This window comes from Petaurus breviceps, unplaced genomic scaffold, assembly GCF_028583685.1.
Source record: "Petaurus breviceps papuanus isolate PSGF00001 unplaced genomic scaffold, PetGlider_PUasm1.0 688, whole genome shotgun sequence".
Lineage (NCBI taxonomy): Eukaryota > Metazoa > Chordata > Mammalia > Diprotodontia > Petauridae > Petaurus > Petaurus breviceps.
In genome coordinates this window covers 23470472-23486463 of record NW_027186457.1, presented here as the reverse complement: position 1 = coordinate 23486463, position 15992 = coordinate 23470472, and the positions used below count along the sequence as shown (strand labels likewise).

At 40.1% G+C, this 15992-nt stretch overlaps 1 protein-coding gene across 1 annotated transcript in view; it reads right to left on the bottom strand.

Moving 5' to 3' along the window:
- Positions 1-3321, bottom strand: part of LOC138174288 (arylacetamide deacetylase-like) — a 21637-nt gene extending 18316 nt beyond the window's left edge. The window contains exon 1 of the mRNA XM_069104447.1: positions 3184-3321. Coding sequence (XP_068960548.1) covers positions 3184-3321 — 138 coding nt within the window. The remainder of the gene's footprint in view (positions 1-3183) is intronic.
- Positions 3322-15992: the final 12671 nt, after the last annotated feature.

The window sequence follows — 15992 nt, the reverse complement described above, 5'->3', positions numbered from 1 at the left end:
GATCCAAGAACCTGTGGTAGCTGCAAACCCTGAGGACGCTTGGGGTGTTTGCTGCTACAGACTATGAGGACATTGTGATTTCAGGGGGAAAATGACAGCTGTAGGTGACCTTAAAATGGAAAGATGCAAGATGGGGAGGACAATATATATGGAGCAAGAATAATAGGGTGAAGAGAGAAGAATGATGAGTGGATTGCCATTTGTACTACCTTAATGAGACCATGGAGCCATTCAAAGTACTTGGGCAGAAGAGAGGGGAATGACTTCTCCTGATAGTATAAGATTCATTGCAAAGTCTGTTGACTATAGACAAAACTGATTTAGCTGGGTAAAGGAAGGCATGTTCACGTAAGCCTTCTGAAGGCCAAGAAGGATGTCTCTGCAGGCGTGTTAGTCGAAAGACCTTTGTATGCTTCACTGGTGAGAAGACCACTTGGAAAATGGGACTGGGAGAAACTTTTGTATTGTTCACCCCACCACAAACATGCAGACACATACCTTATATGTTGGGCTTAATACTCACATGGAGTCTCAGGGGTCAATTCAACAGCAAACTGGAGCTATGATGACTGAAATGTAGATTTACCCTAGGCTGTAAGTCTGACAATGAATGCAGGTGCTCAGCTCTTCCTCCAGGGAGGGGTTCTGAACCTCGTGTCCATAAATTTTTTAAAAATTGATCTCTGTATTTCAATATAATTTCTTTCCTTTAAAATTCTACATTCTTCATTTTATGCATTTAAGGGAGGGAATATGCATTTACATAGTCCCTATTATGTATCAAGCACTGTGCTGAGGACATCTTACTACAACCCTGTGAGGGAGGTGCTATTATCACCTCTGTTTAACGGTTAAGGAAATTGAAGCAGAGGTTAAGTGACTTTGCCCAGGGTCACACAGTAAGTGTCTTAGGTTAATCATGAACCCAGGTCTTTCTGACTGCAGGCCCACTGCTCTATCCACTGTACTACCAGCTTCAAAACATATTTCTGAGAAGGGGTCCATGGGATTCACCAGAATGACTGCCAAAGGGATCCATGGCATAAAATGGTTAAGAAACCCAGCTCTGACACCTTTTGAGAGCATCACATAGAACTACAGTTGGACAGTCAGCCAGTAGTATTTATTAGATAGTTACCATGTGCCAGTCATTGGGTTAAAAACTGGATGAAAAAACAAAGAAAGGTGAAAATTGGTAATTATGCTTAGGAAGCTTACATTCTATTGTGACAACATACAAGATATAGACAATATAAATGGAAGAAATCTCAGAGGGAAGACACTGAGTTGGGGGTAGGGGAAAAGGAGGCAGAGTTGGGAGATTGTGTCTAGTGTTCAGGAAATAGCAAGAAAGCCAATGTAACTGGATCAAAGAGTACGTGAAGGTGAGAAAAGTGTAAGAATGCTGAAAAGGTAGGAAAGGACCTAGTTATGAAGGGTTTTAAATGCCAGAAGATTTTCTATTTGATTCTGGGGGCATTAGGGAGCCCCCAGAATTTCATAAGTATGGGATGACACTCACATTTTAGTTAAATCACTTTTGTGGATAGTGAAGGATGATTCAGTATCGAAGTAGGGAGACCAAGAGAATGATCAATCAATCAGTAAACATTTATTAAACACTTCTTATATATCAGGCACTGTGCTAAGCACTGGGGATACAAAAAGAAGCAAAGGATAGTCTCTGCTCTCAGAGTTTACAGTCTAATAGGTGAGACAACATTCAAGCAAATGCATACATACACATATATGTATACGTGCATACGTGTGCATATATACACATATATTTGTGTGTACATACGTATACACACACACAGGATAAATAGGAAACCGTGGAGGGAAGGCACTAGAATTAAGAGGGGTTGGAAAATGTTTCCTTTAGAAGATGAGATATTGGAACTTGAAAGAACCCAGGGAGGCCAGAAGGCAGAACTGAAGAGGGAAAGAATTGCATGTATGGGGGATGACCAGAGAAAATCCCCAGAGCAGAGAGATGAGCTGGCAGCCTGGAGGTCATTGTCCTTTGGGGGGTAGTGATGGAGATAAGATGAAAAAGACTGGACAGATTGGGGAGGAGACTAGTTATAAAAGGCTATGGATGCCAAACAGAGGATTTTATACTTTATCCTGGAGGTGATAGGTAGCCACTGGAGTTAATTGAATGGAGGAGGACAGTATGTGACATGGTCTGATTTCTATAGTAGGAAAATTGTTGGCAACTGAATGGAAAGTAGACTGGAGTGGAGAGAAACTTGTAAAGAGAGGTGGAAGACTGTGGACAAATGGCTTTTATCATAGTCATCTCTGATTGAAACAGTTGAGAGAAGACTGTGAGATTAGCTCATTTATTAGATTTGACCTAGTTATCTCTCTTGATCCTTGGCAAGTAAGTCACTTCATCTTTCTGTACCTCTATTGCCTGAAAATTAACTTAGAAGGTTGAACTCAGTGGCCTCCAAGGTCCCTTCTGGTCCTAAATCTATGATCCTAGGATGCCAGCAGTAGTTTCTTCTGATCTCCCACAGGAGTCACTTTCTGACCTCTCTATTCCCAGGGACTCTCACCTTGAAAAAGTATGAGGTGCCTATTTGCACAGGGTCCTGTAGAACAGGCCACCTTGAGCTCTAATCCCTCATAACAAGAAAATTTGGGTCAGCTCTCCTTTCCTCTGCCAAATCAGTTCTTCCCATAGAAGACTCTTGTACAGGGCAATGAGGGTATTTTCAAACAGATGAGGAAAACTAAGTAAACACTAAACAAATACACGAAAAGGACTGAACTTTTACATTTAATGAAAACAAAACACAAATAAGGAGCTGGAAATAGAAGCCAATGAAAATTCAAATTTAGTGAAGACATTAAAATGAATCTCAAAAAGTTATAAAATTAATGGGGGGGGGGAGAAAGAAGAATTTTATATTCAACAACAACAACCCTTAAAATTCTTCTGTATTTCATCATTGCCTGACTTCTCATCTAGCTATATATTTCTACTAAGCAGGGACTGTGTCATCCTGTGCCTTGCATAGTACCATGTGAAAACAAATAATTAATATTATCTCATTGATTTAACCAAAAATAAAATTCATTCCCTTGCTAAAGTGTCAAATAATAGAAAAAGAGCGCACAACATTTGAAATCTGTAAAATCCATAAATACTCAGAATGAAAATATTTCTCTTACCAGATCTACCATAACTTTGCAGAATGAATTATAGATCATGATTTTCCATGGTTCTTCAATGTTCTCTGGTACAGGCGAATATGCATAATAAGCTAAGAGAATACAGAAAACCACAGTGCAGAGAGCTTTGTGGCCCATATTGTCTCAGTTCGGCTCCTTCCTGAAACTGGTTGAGGTTGAGTTTATTGTCCTTTTGTTCTGAACATAAGCCATAAGGTGAAAGTTTTGCATTTGGATCTCCTTCAAGTAGTATGATCATCTGTACCATAAATCTTTTTTTTTTTTAGTTAGAAGATTAACTAATTGTGCTTCTTTCCTGTCAGCAAGAGTCAGCTCACAAAGACAAAATAGATAGCCCCTCCTCATTTTATTCAATTCATAAATATTTATTAAGGCCCTATTGTGTGCATAGCACTGTCCAATGGCTGATGACACAGTTTGATGTATAATATAAGGAGGGAGTTAAGCATACAAACAATTCTTTTTTTTTTTTTTTAAAGCAATCGGGGTTAAGTAACTTGCTCAAGGTTACACAGCCAGTTATTTCTGGGTGTGGTGCTCAGTATCTGAGCCCAGATTTAATCCCCAGGTCATCCTGACACTGGAGCTGGTGCTCTTACTCACTGACCCACCCGGCTGCCACTCATCAATTGGGGTTAAGTAACTTGCTCAAGGTTACACGGCCAGGTGTTTCTGGGTGGGTGCTGAGTATCTGAGCCCAGATTTAATCCCCAGATCATCCTGACTCTGGAGCCAGTGCTCTTACTCGGTGTGCTACCTGGCCGCCCCCATACAAACAATTCTTGATTGTCTATCTTCACGGAGGACACTTTTAGCATGGATACCAGGAGGCTAAATTCAGACCATTGTCATTTCTCAGCTGTTGTCCCGCCTTGGACTCCTCTACCTTGCTTTTTATGACATCAATGAAGCTATTCAGTCTTGCATTACTGTCTTATCTGCCCTCTTCTTCCAGGTTTTTCTATCTCTTTCTCTCTCTCTCACTCTATGCATGTGCATGTATGTTAAGGTGAGCATGGTGAGATATGCTGGGAACAAAATGGGAGTCAACTATAAGATGCATTTGAATTCAGTTGAACTTGGTAAATTTTTAATAAGTTCTTATAGTTTGTAAAGCATATTGCTGCTTGTTGCTGGGGTAACTAAACTCAACTAAAAAGTTCAGTAAAGATGTGAGTCAGGCCCTTATCTAGTATATACCCTCTGCTTCCTGTTGCTGCTGCTGGAGATAGCAGCAGTGGCAGCAGCTCACATTTGTAGCACTTAAAAACTTTGCAAAACACATTGTAAGCATCATTTCATTTACTGCCCACTTCAAAACTATTAAAGGATGTTATTATTATTGCTATTTTGAAGAAGAAATTAAGACTAAGAAAAATGAAGTGATTTATCCAGGGTCACAGAGCTAGAAAGTGGTTGAAGGGAAGATTTGAACTCAGGTCATCTTGACTCCAAGTCCAGGACATGGTTTGGAAGGAAATATAATACAAAGGCATCTTCTTTTTCTGTGATTTCATTAATGTGAGTACTTCCTCTAACATAGATTACATCCCCTCTGAATCCTTTCATACAATAACACTTAAGGAGCCCTCTCCCACTAGACTATAAGCTCTTTGAGGGTAGGGAGTATCTTTCAACCTTCTTTGCATTTTTAGCATTTAGCACAATGCCTAGCACAGAGTAGGAGCTTAATAAATGTTTATTGAGTGACAGACAGCCTGTCAACAGACTCTCAAATCTTTTATCCGACCCACCCAAAGGTTTAGGAACCTTTTTCTCCTGCCATTGCTGGGATAAGCAAAGGGACAAGCAGCCTATTGTTTACTCTTTTTCCTTGTCACATGACTCACCCTCCCACAATTTGTACAATACATCATGAATTACAATGGAGAAGGCTGTATAAATCAACTGCAATTGGACAATACTTGTTGAGGTTATGAGATGGTTGGCTAAGATGAACAATTGCCCAACTTGTGGGTGTGGACTAGAATACTGTCCTAGCTAGTACTCTGAGTTCCTGTTGTTCAATCATGTCCAAGTCATGGTTGCATTTGGGCTTTTCTTGGCAAAGATGCCACAGTGGTTTTCCATTTTCTCCTCCAGCTCATTTTACAGATGAGAAACTGAGGCAAATAGAGTTTGTAACTTGTCTAGGGTCACACAACTAATAAGGATTTGAGGGTAGATTTGAACTTAGGAAGATGAGTCTTCCTGATTTCAGACCAGGCACCCTAACCACTGCTTTACCTAGCTGCCTTGAGTTCTTAAAGTGCCTGTGGCATTGGAGAGATATCATTGGAGAGATAATCAACAAGCACTTATTAAGTATCCTCAAGGCACTAGGGGAAAACAGACAAAAGTAAAACTGTAAGCATTATTTAACTAAAAAGCACTATACAAATTTGTTAAATATATTAACTGCAAATTTGTGTAGTGCTTTTTGGTTTATAAAGAATGCTTACAGTTTTACTTTTGTATTTTCCCCCTCAGTGCCTTGAGGATACTTAATAAGGGTATGTCAATTGATTGATTGCCAATCAATCAATCAACATTATGGTTTAAAAGCACTTCTTCCCACAACAACTCAGTGATATAGTTAGCCTTGATGTTATTACTAGTCCCGTTTTACAGCTGAGGAAAACTGAGACAGAGAAGTTTGATGACAGTTTCATTATGGTCACCAGGTTAATGTGTCAAAACTGGGATAGAAACCCAGGTTTCCTCCAGTATTCTTTCTACTCAACTATAGCTGTTTTCCAGCACCCAATCTGAGTGTAGTCTTTTCCTTAGCTCAGTGGAAGATGGAGAGAAATATGACACAAACCAATGATCAGCTTATGGAAGCATTGTCCACTTTGAGGCAAATCATTATGGGCAGAGAATCCCATTATCAAAGCTTCTAGACATCCAAATTATTTCTGTGTCTTGCTGGATGGTCCAAACAAGCTATTCTTTTAAAATGTGGTTCAAAAATAATTTCATGTAACAAATAATTTTATACAAGTATTGTTTGTAGAGAAATTCTCTACAAATACTGCTGTTTTGTCCCCGTGCCTGGAATGCTCTCCCTCCTCAACTCTGCCTACTGATTTCCTTTAAGTCCCAACAAAAATTGTATTCTTTTTATTTATTTTTATTTTGCTTTTTGGAGGGCAATTGGGGTTAAGTAACTTGCCCAAGGTCACATGGCTAGGTTTCATTCTTAGTACTTACATCCCATAACCTATTTGAGTACCTGGTACTTGGTAGATTTTTAAGAAATATTTGTTGATTGACTATGTTTAATGTAGAGGCAGTATTCTTGCTTCAGGTCTCCCCACTCTAGTCCATCCTCCATTCAACTGCCAAATGGATCTTCCTAACGCACAGTTCTAATCACATCCCCTCAACTTATTCAACAAATTTCTGTGGCTCCCTAATGATGGGGATGGGATCTGAACCCCCAAAAGGAAAATATGATGTTTTGGGGATCTGGACCCCAAAAAGGAAAAGTTCCTCAACTTTCTCACATGGCTCAGGTCCCTGGCATTCACCTGGGGCAATCGGCCATTCCTAGTTAATTAACTGCCCTTTCATTGTCTGCACCTGGTCTCACCTTAGACCTCCACTCCCTTAGTTCCATCTAGACCCCTTCTCTGTTCCCACAGTCTTCTATATAAAGATCCGTCTTGCTTCCATGAAAATGCTCAGACTCCTTAAGAACCTAGCCAATTCTTAGATTCCTTAAGAGTTTGGCTAATATAGTTGATCTTTAATAAACCTTGTCTTTGACTGAGAGAAAGTTTGGGTCTAATTCATTCGGGTCTGCCCTTGTGTCAATATTTTGGGGTCCCAGTACCCCTAAACCTCAACATTAGTGAGCCATCTAAAAGTGGCCTGAGCTGCCTTGGGCAGGTCAGAGGTGTTCGTTTTTTTTTTTTTTTTAAAGCAATTGGGGTTAAGTAACTTGCTCAAGGTTACATGGCCAGTTATTATTTCTGGGTGTGGTGCTGAGTATCTGAGCCCGGATTTGATCCAGGTCATCCCGGCACTGGAGCCGGTGCTCTTACTCACTGAGCCACCTGGCCGCCCCTGAGGTGTTCGGTTTTTATTGAGGGGGATGCACACTTGCTAGGGGTGTTGAGAGGAAATTTCTGTTCAGTCATGGGTTAACCTAGCTGTCTTTTAACATCCTTCCCAACACTCAGTGTCTGTGAAGGATGTTTCCTTTAAAAGACCATTTCAAGTGCTTCACTGAAAATTGAGCAGAAGTTGTCTTTTGGGAGAAGAGTTGTAGCAAGAATACATTTCAAATAAGTATGGAATCTTACACAAATACCTAAAGCTCCCCAAAATATCCTGCCATATGTGGTTAGGACTTTTAGGTGAAGTAAGTGGGGAGCCTGAGAAAGGTCATGCTAAAAAAGACCTGATATGCCATTGAAAATATCCTTGATGAGTAAGAGCACCGGCCCCAGTGTTGGGATGACCTGGGATCGAATCCGGGCTCAGATACTCAGCACCCACCCAGAAATAACTGGACGTGTAACCTTGAGCAAGTTACTTAACCCCAATTGCTTAAAAAATACTTATTAATTGAATTGGAATAAAATGCCTGAAATACTAAAATCTTTTTAATTTTATTTTTAAAATTAAATTGGTTTATTTCCTTTTAGTTTACAACATTCAGTTCCACAGTCCTTTGAGTTTCAAATTTTCTCCCCCTCCCTCTCCACCCCCCCATCATGGTGGCATGCACTTGAATATAAGATCTACAAATATCTTTACATTAATCATTAGTTAGGTTGTAAAGAAGGATTATAACTGATGGAATAATTGGTGGGAAAGAGGAAACAAAACAAACCAAGGAAAAGAAGCACAGCAAGTAGTTTGTTTCACTCTGCATTCAGACTCCAAATCTCTTTCTCTAGATGTGGATACCTCTTTCCATCGTGAGTCTTTTAGAGTTGTCTTATAATCTTACATTGCTAAGAAGAGCTCAGTCTACTGAAGTTAGTCGTCACACACACATTGTGTCTGTGATTGTGTACAGATTTCTCCTGCTTCTGCTCTTCTCACTCAGCATCAGTTTATTCAAGTCTCTCCAAGTTGTTATGAAGTCCGTCTGCTCCTCATTTCTTATAGCACAGTAGTATTCCATTACATTCATATACCACAACCTGTTCAGCCATTCCCCAGTTGATGGGCATCCCCTTGATTTCCAATCCTTTGTCACCACAAAAAGAGCCGCTATAAATATTTTTGTACATACAGGTCCTCCTCCCACTTCTCTGATCTCTTTGGGATACAACCCTAGAAGTGGTATTGCTGGGTCAAAGGGAGCACTTATTTATAGCCCTTTGGGCATAGTTCCAGATTGCTCTCTAGAATGGTTGGATCAGTTCACAACTCCACCAACAATGCATTAGTGTTCCAATTTTTCCACATCCTCTCCAGAATTTATCATTTTCCTATTTTGTCATCTTATCCAGTCTGGCCAGTGAGATGTGGTACCTCAGAGTTGTTTTGATTTGCATTTCTCTAATCACTAGTGATTTAGAACATTTTTTCATATACTTAGAGATATCTTTAATTTCATCCTCTGAGAGTTGCCTGTTCATCTCCTTTGACCATTTATCACTTGGGGAGTGGCTTGTATTCTTATAAATTTGACTCAATTCTTTGTATATTTTAGAAATGAGGCCTTTATCAGAGACACTGGTTGTAAAAATTCTTTCCCAATTTACCACTTCCCTCTTAATCTTGGTAACATTGGCTTTATTTGTACAGAATATTTCAATTTAATACAATAAAAATTATCCATTTTGCATTTCATAATGCTCTCTAACTCTTATTTCATCATGAAGTCTTCCCCTCTCCATAGATCTGACAGGTAAACTATCCCTTCCTCTCCCAGATTGCTTATAGTATCAGCCTTTATACCTAGATCATGCACCCATTTCGACTTTATTTTGGCGTATGGTATTAGGTATTGGTCTATGCCCAATTTCTGCCATACTGAAACAAAACGGTTCCAGTTTTCCCAGCAGTTTTTGTCAAATAGTGAATTCTTATCCCAAAGACTGGGGTCTTTGGGTTTATAAAACAGCAAATTACTATAGTCATTGGCTGCTGAGTCTTGTGTACCCAATCTATTCCACTTATCCACTACTCTATTCCTCAGTCAGTACCAAGTACTTTTGATGGCTGCTGCTTTATAATACAGATTGAAATCTGGTTTGGCTAGGCCACCTTCCCTAGCATGAAATACCAAAATATTAATTCAAAAAGGCATTAAATGCTTCACAAACTCTATTCAATGCACTTTGATTAACCACCTACTATGGCCACAGTAGTATGATGTGTTGGGCATTGGGAATACAAAGATTCTTTTAAAAATTACCATCCTTCAACATACTCTTTGAATTGGAAACTTGAAGTGAGAGAGAATTCTGTTGGTTGGGAATATCATAGCATAATCCCAGGTCTAAAACTCATTAGTATGGGACTCTTTCCTTACTGGTGGAGATCAATGTCCTAGGCCTAAGTGTGGGGTAGGTGGAGGTGGTGAGATTGGAGAAGATGAGAACTCTTCAGTTCTTTTCAATCTTTTTGAGCTGTGGAAACTTCCGGCTTCCAGCTTTGAAGGAAAAGGTGGAAAAGGCTAACTCCAGTTTGCTGAGAGCAAAGACTCTGGGAAGAAGCTGACACAAGAGGAGCTGACAGTCTCCATCTGGTCCCTATTCTTAGGGCTACACTAGAGATTTTGGAGAATGTACTCTTGGGTGAGATCTAGGAACCTCTTTCTTGGCTGAGCTGAGCTACCTTGCTCCCAGTGAGAGAGCACCTTCATTCTGTATTGACTGGTCTATAGCCTCTATATGCACTTTTTGTGGTTTTTGTTTTTCTATTTGAATAAATAGGTTTCTTGCCTAATTGCTATGTGTGTTCATTGTGGAATCGGTATTTAGTGGGAGAGGGATCAAACTTTCAATACAAAGCCTTGGGTCCGACTATTTACATTAATTAACAGTAATTAAAAATTAGCTTGAGCATAAAAATCCCATCCCCTAGACTAATGATGTTTAAGGGAGCAGATAGATATAATTCTATCCCAGTACCCCCTCTCACTGAAGAGAGAAAAGAAGCCAAGTGTCTGACCTCAATCTCCTGTTTGCTCTCCTGGAAGTCTGCCTTGCTTGGAGAGCAGGCTGTAGATGTCTATTTTGCCTTCATTCAAACCACACAATGAGGAAGTGACCTGATATTTTTACAATTATTAAAGAAGTCTATTTGATCTAAGTCAGCAAGGTTGAGGCAGTCTCAGAGAAAGCTCCAAATGTCTCCGACCCAAGGCCTGCAGATAAATTTTTACAAAAACAAATGAGACCATTTGTTTCTACCGGGTCTTTTTGTAGTTTGTTATATTTTATTTCTCTTTCAATGGGAAGAATTGGTAAGCAAGTTACTATGAGAAAAATTTGACCAGCATATCATTACAAGAACAAAAAAAGACTCAGACAAATCATTTTGCGTATGAATAAGAATCAACATTGAGAGGGAACAGTGTGGTGTAGTGCTTACATTTCTGAGCTTAAAGTCAAGAAAGTTGTTCAGTCATTTTTTCAGTTGTGTCTCTGTCATATGAGGAAACTGAGGCAAACAGGATTAAATGACTTGGTGAGGGTCACACAGCTAGTACATGCCCAGTACTATTCCACTTGGCTTCCCTGAAGTCAAGAAAATACAGTTTTCAATCTCACCTCTGACACTTCTGTGCAGCCTCAGTAAGTCATATCATACCGTGTTTCCCCGATAATAAGACACTGTCTTATTATTTTTTTTGGAAAGAAAAACACCAGAGGGCTTATTTTCAGGGGAGGGCTTATGTTGTCCTGCCTCAGCTCTCCTCCGTGGCACTGCTCTCAATGGTGCCAGCAAGCAAATCACTGGGGAAGAACAGGATGACGCGCTCACTGCTGCAGCTCTGATTGGATGCAGCTTGGAGCACAGCGTGCGTTTCACCCCGGGGGGGGGGGGACAGTGCATACAGAGGGTACCATAATGTAGCGTGTAGTGCAGGGGATCACCTTCACTACAGTAGCAATCTCAATAGGGCTTATTTTCGGGGGAGGGCTTATTTTAGAGGAATCTTACACAGTAAGGGGAGGGCTTATTTTCGGGATAGGTCTTATTATCGGGGAAACACGGTAGCTCTTAGCCTCAGTTTCCTTATCTGTAAAAAAGAAGGAGGCAGACTAGAACATTGATGTCAAACTCAAATAGAAACTTATCCCCATGGGCTGCATGCTGACTTAGAAAACCACAGATGAATGTCATCTATGTTGTATTGTATTTTAATTTATTTTCTTAATAATATTCCAATTATATTTTGATTTAGTTCAGGATGTACTCATTTTACACTTGCTCCAGGAGAGTTTGACACTGCTAGATTAGAGGATCTCCATGGAAGAAAATTCTGAACTTTGTATTTTAGGCCTAAGTCTGTCGGAAGCCTTACTTATTAATTTATTTTATTCTAGTCTAATTGTGTTTTTGCTTAGAGAGAGAAAAATCCCAAATGACCATGTGTCTCATGTCCTTGGGTAATCTGTCTTACACAAGCCACTCCAGATTTATAATTTATAGTAGTCCCAGACCAAAGAAAACACCCTATAGTCAGAATGAGCAAGGGTTCACAGTTTAGGTCATAGTTTGCTTTAGGGACAGAACAATAGTTGCTTAACTTTGGGCACATCCTTAGAGAATCATTTCCTAAAACCAGTTAAACCTCAGGTGATTCCTCACTAAGGATCCTCCTTCCTAGTTGGTCAAGAGTGAACTCAAATGAGAATTTCGCTAATTGAAATAATCCACATTTTCCTTCTCTTCTTCTGATCACTACTCTAATCCAACCAAATTTTAGGAGAAAAGGTTTTTCTTGTTAGTGTGTAAATTGTGTCTTGGCTCCTGTGTAGACTGAGCTAACTGTTCAAAAGAGAACAGTTTCTTCCAGAATTTTCCCCCAGTGCACCTCGCAGAAGGTGGTTACATCTTTGATAAGGAAGAAAAAGGATTTAATGCAGCTCATTGTGAAATAAAAATTATCCAAGTGTCCATTGGCTTGGTACAGCGATCAATCTCCAAGTCAAAGATGTAGAGAGGGTTTTCTCAGAGCTCAGACTCATCTGTATAAAGTCAGAGATCGCAGAGCATTGGTTTCAACAGCTTAATATAGAATATGATGATACAAGCAGCATGGAAGAAGCAGAATTTTACAGAGAGGAGGGTCATATTTCTTGTTGTTGTTGTTATTGGGCAGTTAGTTGGTACAGTGGAGAGAGTATTGGACTTGGAATCAGGACAATTCATCTTCACGAGTACAAATCCAGTCACTTAACTAGCTGTGTTACCCTGGACCAGTAATTCAATTCTATTTGCCTTAGTTTCCTCATCTATAAAACGATCTGGAGAAGGAAATGGGAACTCCCTCCAATATCTTTGCCCCAAGAAATCCTAAAATGGAGACATAAAGAGCCTGAGATGACTGAAGAAGAACAGCACAGAAAGGGGAAGAAAAGGACACCTGCAAGCTGGTTCAAAGAAAATCTGTGGCTGCTTTTGCAGCCTCAAATCTGCAGGTGTTGTGACCTCTGAGCTCTTGGGAATAATGTCTAGACTAGCAGAGACTACCACTACTATCACAGTGGTAGCAAGAAGCCTAAACTAAAAATTCTCCTGCCAGAATTGGTTCATGACTGAGAATTAAAGAACTGATCAGGGAAAGTCATCTGGGACTTCAAACCAAGGAATTGTCCTAATATCATTTTGTAATATGTAATTTAGAGGAATCAGGGTGAGGATAGAGCATCTACTACCCTCTGATTGAAGAGGAAACACCCCTGGGCACCAGACTCCTCCCTCGCAGGGAAAAGGAGAAAGAGAACTCCATCAGATCTCTAGCCTTATTTCCTGCCTTAGGGGAAAGACAGTTTAACACTATCCCTTGAGCTCCCATCACTCATCCCTTCTCCCAAACTGCCTCACTCCCTGAAAAGACTCTACCCTAAGGTCAAACTTCTATGGAAAATGAAAATCTACCTAAACAGATTCCCCAGTGATTAATGAACACTGCACTCCAGTGATTCTGAACCCTGGTGATCATTCAACCCTTTTTTCCCAGTCTTCCAGTGCCTAACCCATTGTTCCTATTCTCCTTAAACTACCCCCGCTACCCAAGTCCCACTCTAAAGCTACCTTCCTCTGTGCTCTCTGGAATACCTATTTCATAGGCAAAAAGCTTGCTTTCATTTTAAATATTTTCCTTTCTCACTCTTTCCATCTTCTGATTCCCACTGAGATGCTACTTCTGGCACCTGTATGGTGACCCTGCGGGAGTAGGGTGCCACCAGGATGTCTAAGGAGGGGCAAAACAGACCAAGTCAGAAATAGATCAGGTTAGACCTTCTTTATCTATCAGTGGGAGAGTCAGGTTTATGAATAGCTGCTGCTTTTCCAGCCTGGGCAAAATTAAGGAGGCTTAGTAGTCTCAAAAAAAGGAAGAAGGAAGGAAAGAAGAAAAGAAAGAAGGGAAAGGGAAAGAAAGAAAACATTAATTGTAGTGGAATTAAATTTGAAATTGATCCTGAGGGGGTCACTACTCACCAATCTCACTGGGTCCATGAGGACAGGGTCAGTAGGTCAGCAGGAGTCTGGAAATAAAGCAAAAAGGTCTTTATTTGACCAGCTGGATAGATGCTCACATGTGGACACACCTACACCAAGTAAAAGATAAAATCATTCTTTTATACAGCACTTTTAGGCAGCATTCTGCAGCATTAGCAAGAATAATTTAAACCAATCTCAGTAAAAGTCAACTTTCACATCAGCTAGATATCGGGAAGGGGTGAACACTATTTCAGTGACATTCTTCTAGAATGAGATACCCAGACCCATCAAGGGAATAGATGTGTGCATTTTACAACTTATGGAATGTAAAATAATAAAAGTTATCCCTACAACTTGGTCCAGTTTGAGAACAAAGGACAAACAACGATCTACAAGTATGACCTACCACCTTGTATTTTCCCACATCATAACAACAGGTTTAAGGGACTGAGCACACAATTTTTAAAATTAGAAAAGCAACATATTTATATGCTCCAAATGAGTACAAGAGAAGATATCTTGAATGCCAGAGGAAACTTAGCCAAGATGGCTGTCTGAATGGAAGCAGACCACTTAGCTCCCATATACCTGCTCTGGCAAAAACCTGAAATTCATACGAGACCAAATAATGATCAAGAAATTTAATAAGAAACTACAGTAACTGATTTCTTTCAACCCAGAACTATACAAAAAGTCAGTCGAAAACCCATGGGCAAGAGGAAAAGCACCTTCCAGCAACTACAGTGCCACCAACAGGAAAACAATCCCAGCCTGCCAGTGAAATCAGTGGCAGGGCTTGTGAAGACTGAATGGCTCTATTTTCTGAGGCAGTGAGAGTAGAGGGTTTCCCCATCCTGCCCTCTGAAAGAATCAAGGAAATTAGAACTTCTAAGGGTGAGGGCCTTAGAAACCCCAGCAAGTGGCAGTGACCACAAGGGTATGGCGTTGCTTGGACCCAGACAGCTCAGGTATCTGGGAACTCTGGAGTCTCTAGCATTTTGTCCTGAAACATCACAGAAAACCCTGAAGCTCCAACACTCTGAATCTCAGAGATTAAGGGAAGGGGGTGTGTGGGAAGGAGAGTGACACTCTGGGTGGTGGAGATCAGTGCAGAAACTCAGGGTGAAACCAAGAAGGGCTAAACACTCCACTGAACAGGACTGGACAGGGTTTAGCTTGCCTCTGTCACAAACTTCTATTCAGAAACTAAAGCTGGAGAGAGGAGTAAATCAAAGAAAACACCAAGAAGTCGTAAAAATCATTATAGGTCTAGGGATCCCCCAAAGAAGGAGAAAATTATTCTGTAACAACAATGAAGCAGTGATTCAAAAGAAAAAAAACCCAGGGGGTTTCTGTAAGGACTGCCTTACTATCTAGAAGAAATGAAGCAAGAGATTAAAAAAAATGAAATAAAAGGTCCAGAGAAAACAGCTTAGAAGTAAAAGTTTGTTTTTAAGAAAGCCTCACTCAAGCACTCCTCTCCCTAAAAATCAGAAGAGAACAAACAGAAATCAATAACTCCATAAGACAGCAAGAAATAGTATAACAAAATGAAAAGATTGAAAAATGAAAGAAAATGTAAGACATCCAATATCAACAACAGATGATGTGGAAAACAGATCAAAAGAAATCTAGAAAGGCATATTTATTTGACCGATTGGAGGGGTCTCTATGATGATGAGTGCTAACATTCTAATGGGGAGAAGAAACAAGTACCTCATCAGCCCTACCCTATCCCAGCTGCTGATCTGGCCTACCCAGACCCTCCCACCCCCCTCTGCTCTTTGGCCAATTTATTAGTGATAGAAAAGGGGCTTGACTGGCTCCCTCTTACCAGATTCATGAGCTCCTAAGAATGAATGCTTCATCTCCATTTAATTCCCTCATCTGACTTATTTATTTACCAAAAACAAAACTAAGCAAAACAACAATCCCAAACAAAAAAAACCCAAACAAACCTTGCCCTCTATTACTACATTGCACTTTTATTCATAATTCTTCCCTTCCTCCCCCACCCCCATTCTCAAACATAGAGAGCCCAGTCAATTTAGGCTCCAGGGATAGTACTAAATTTCCAGGACTCTTTTTTTTTTTCTAGAAAGGAAAAAAACAACAACAGCACCACTATTTAAACAAGTATC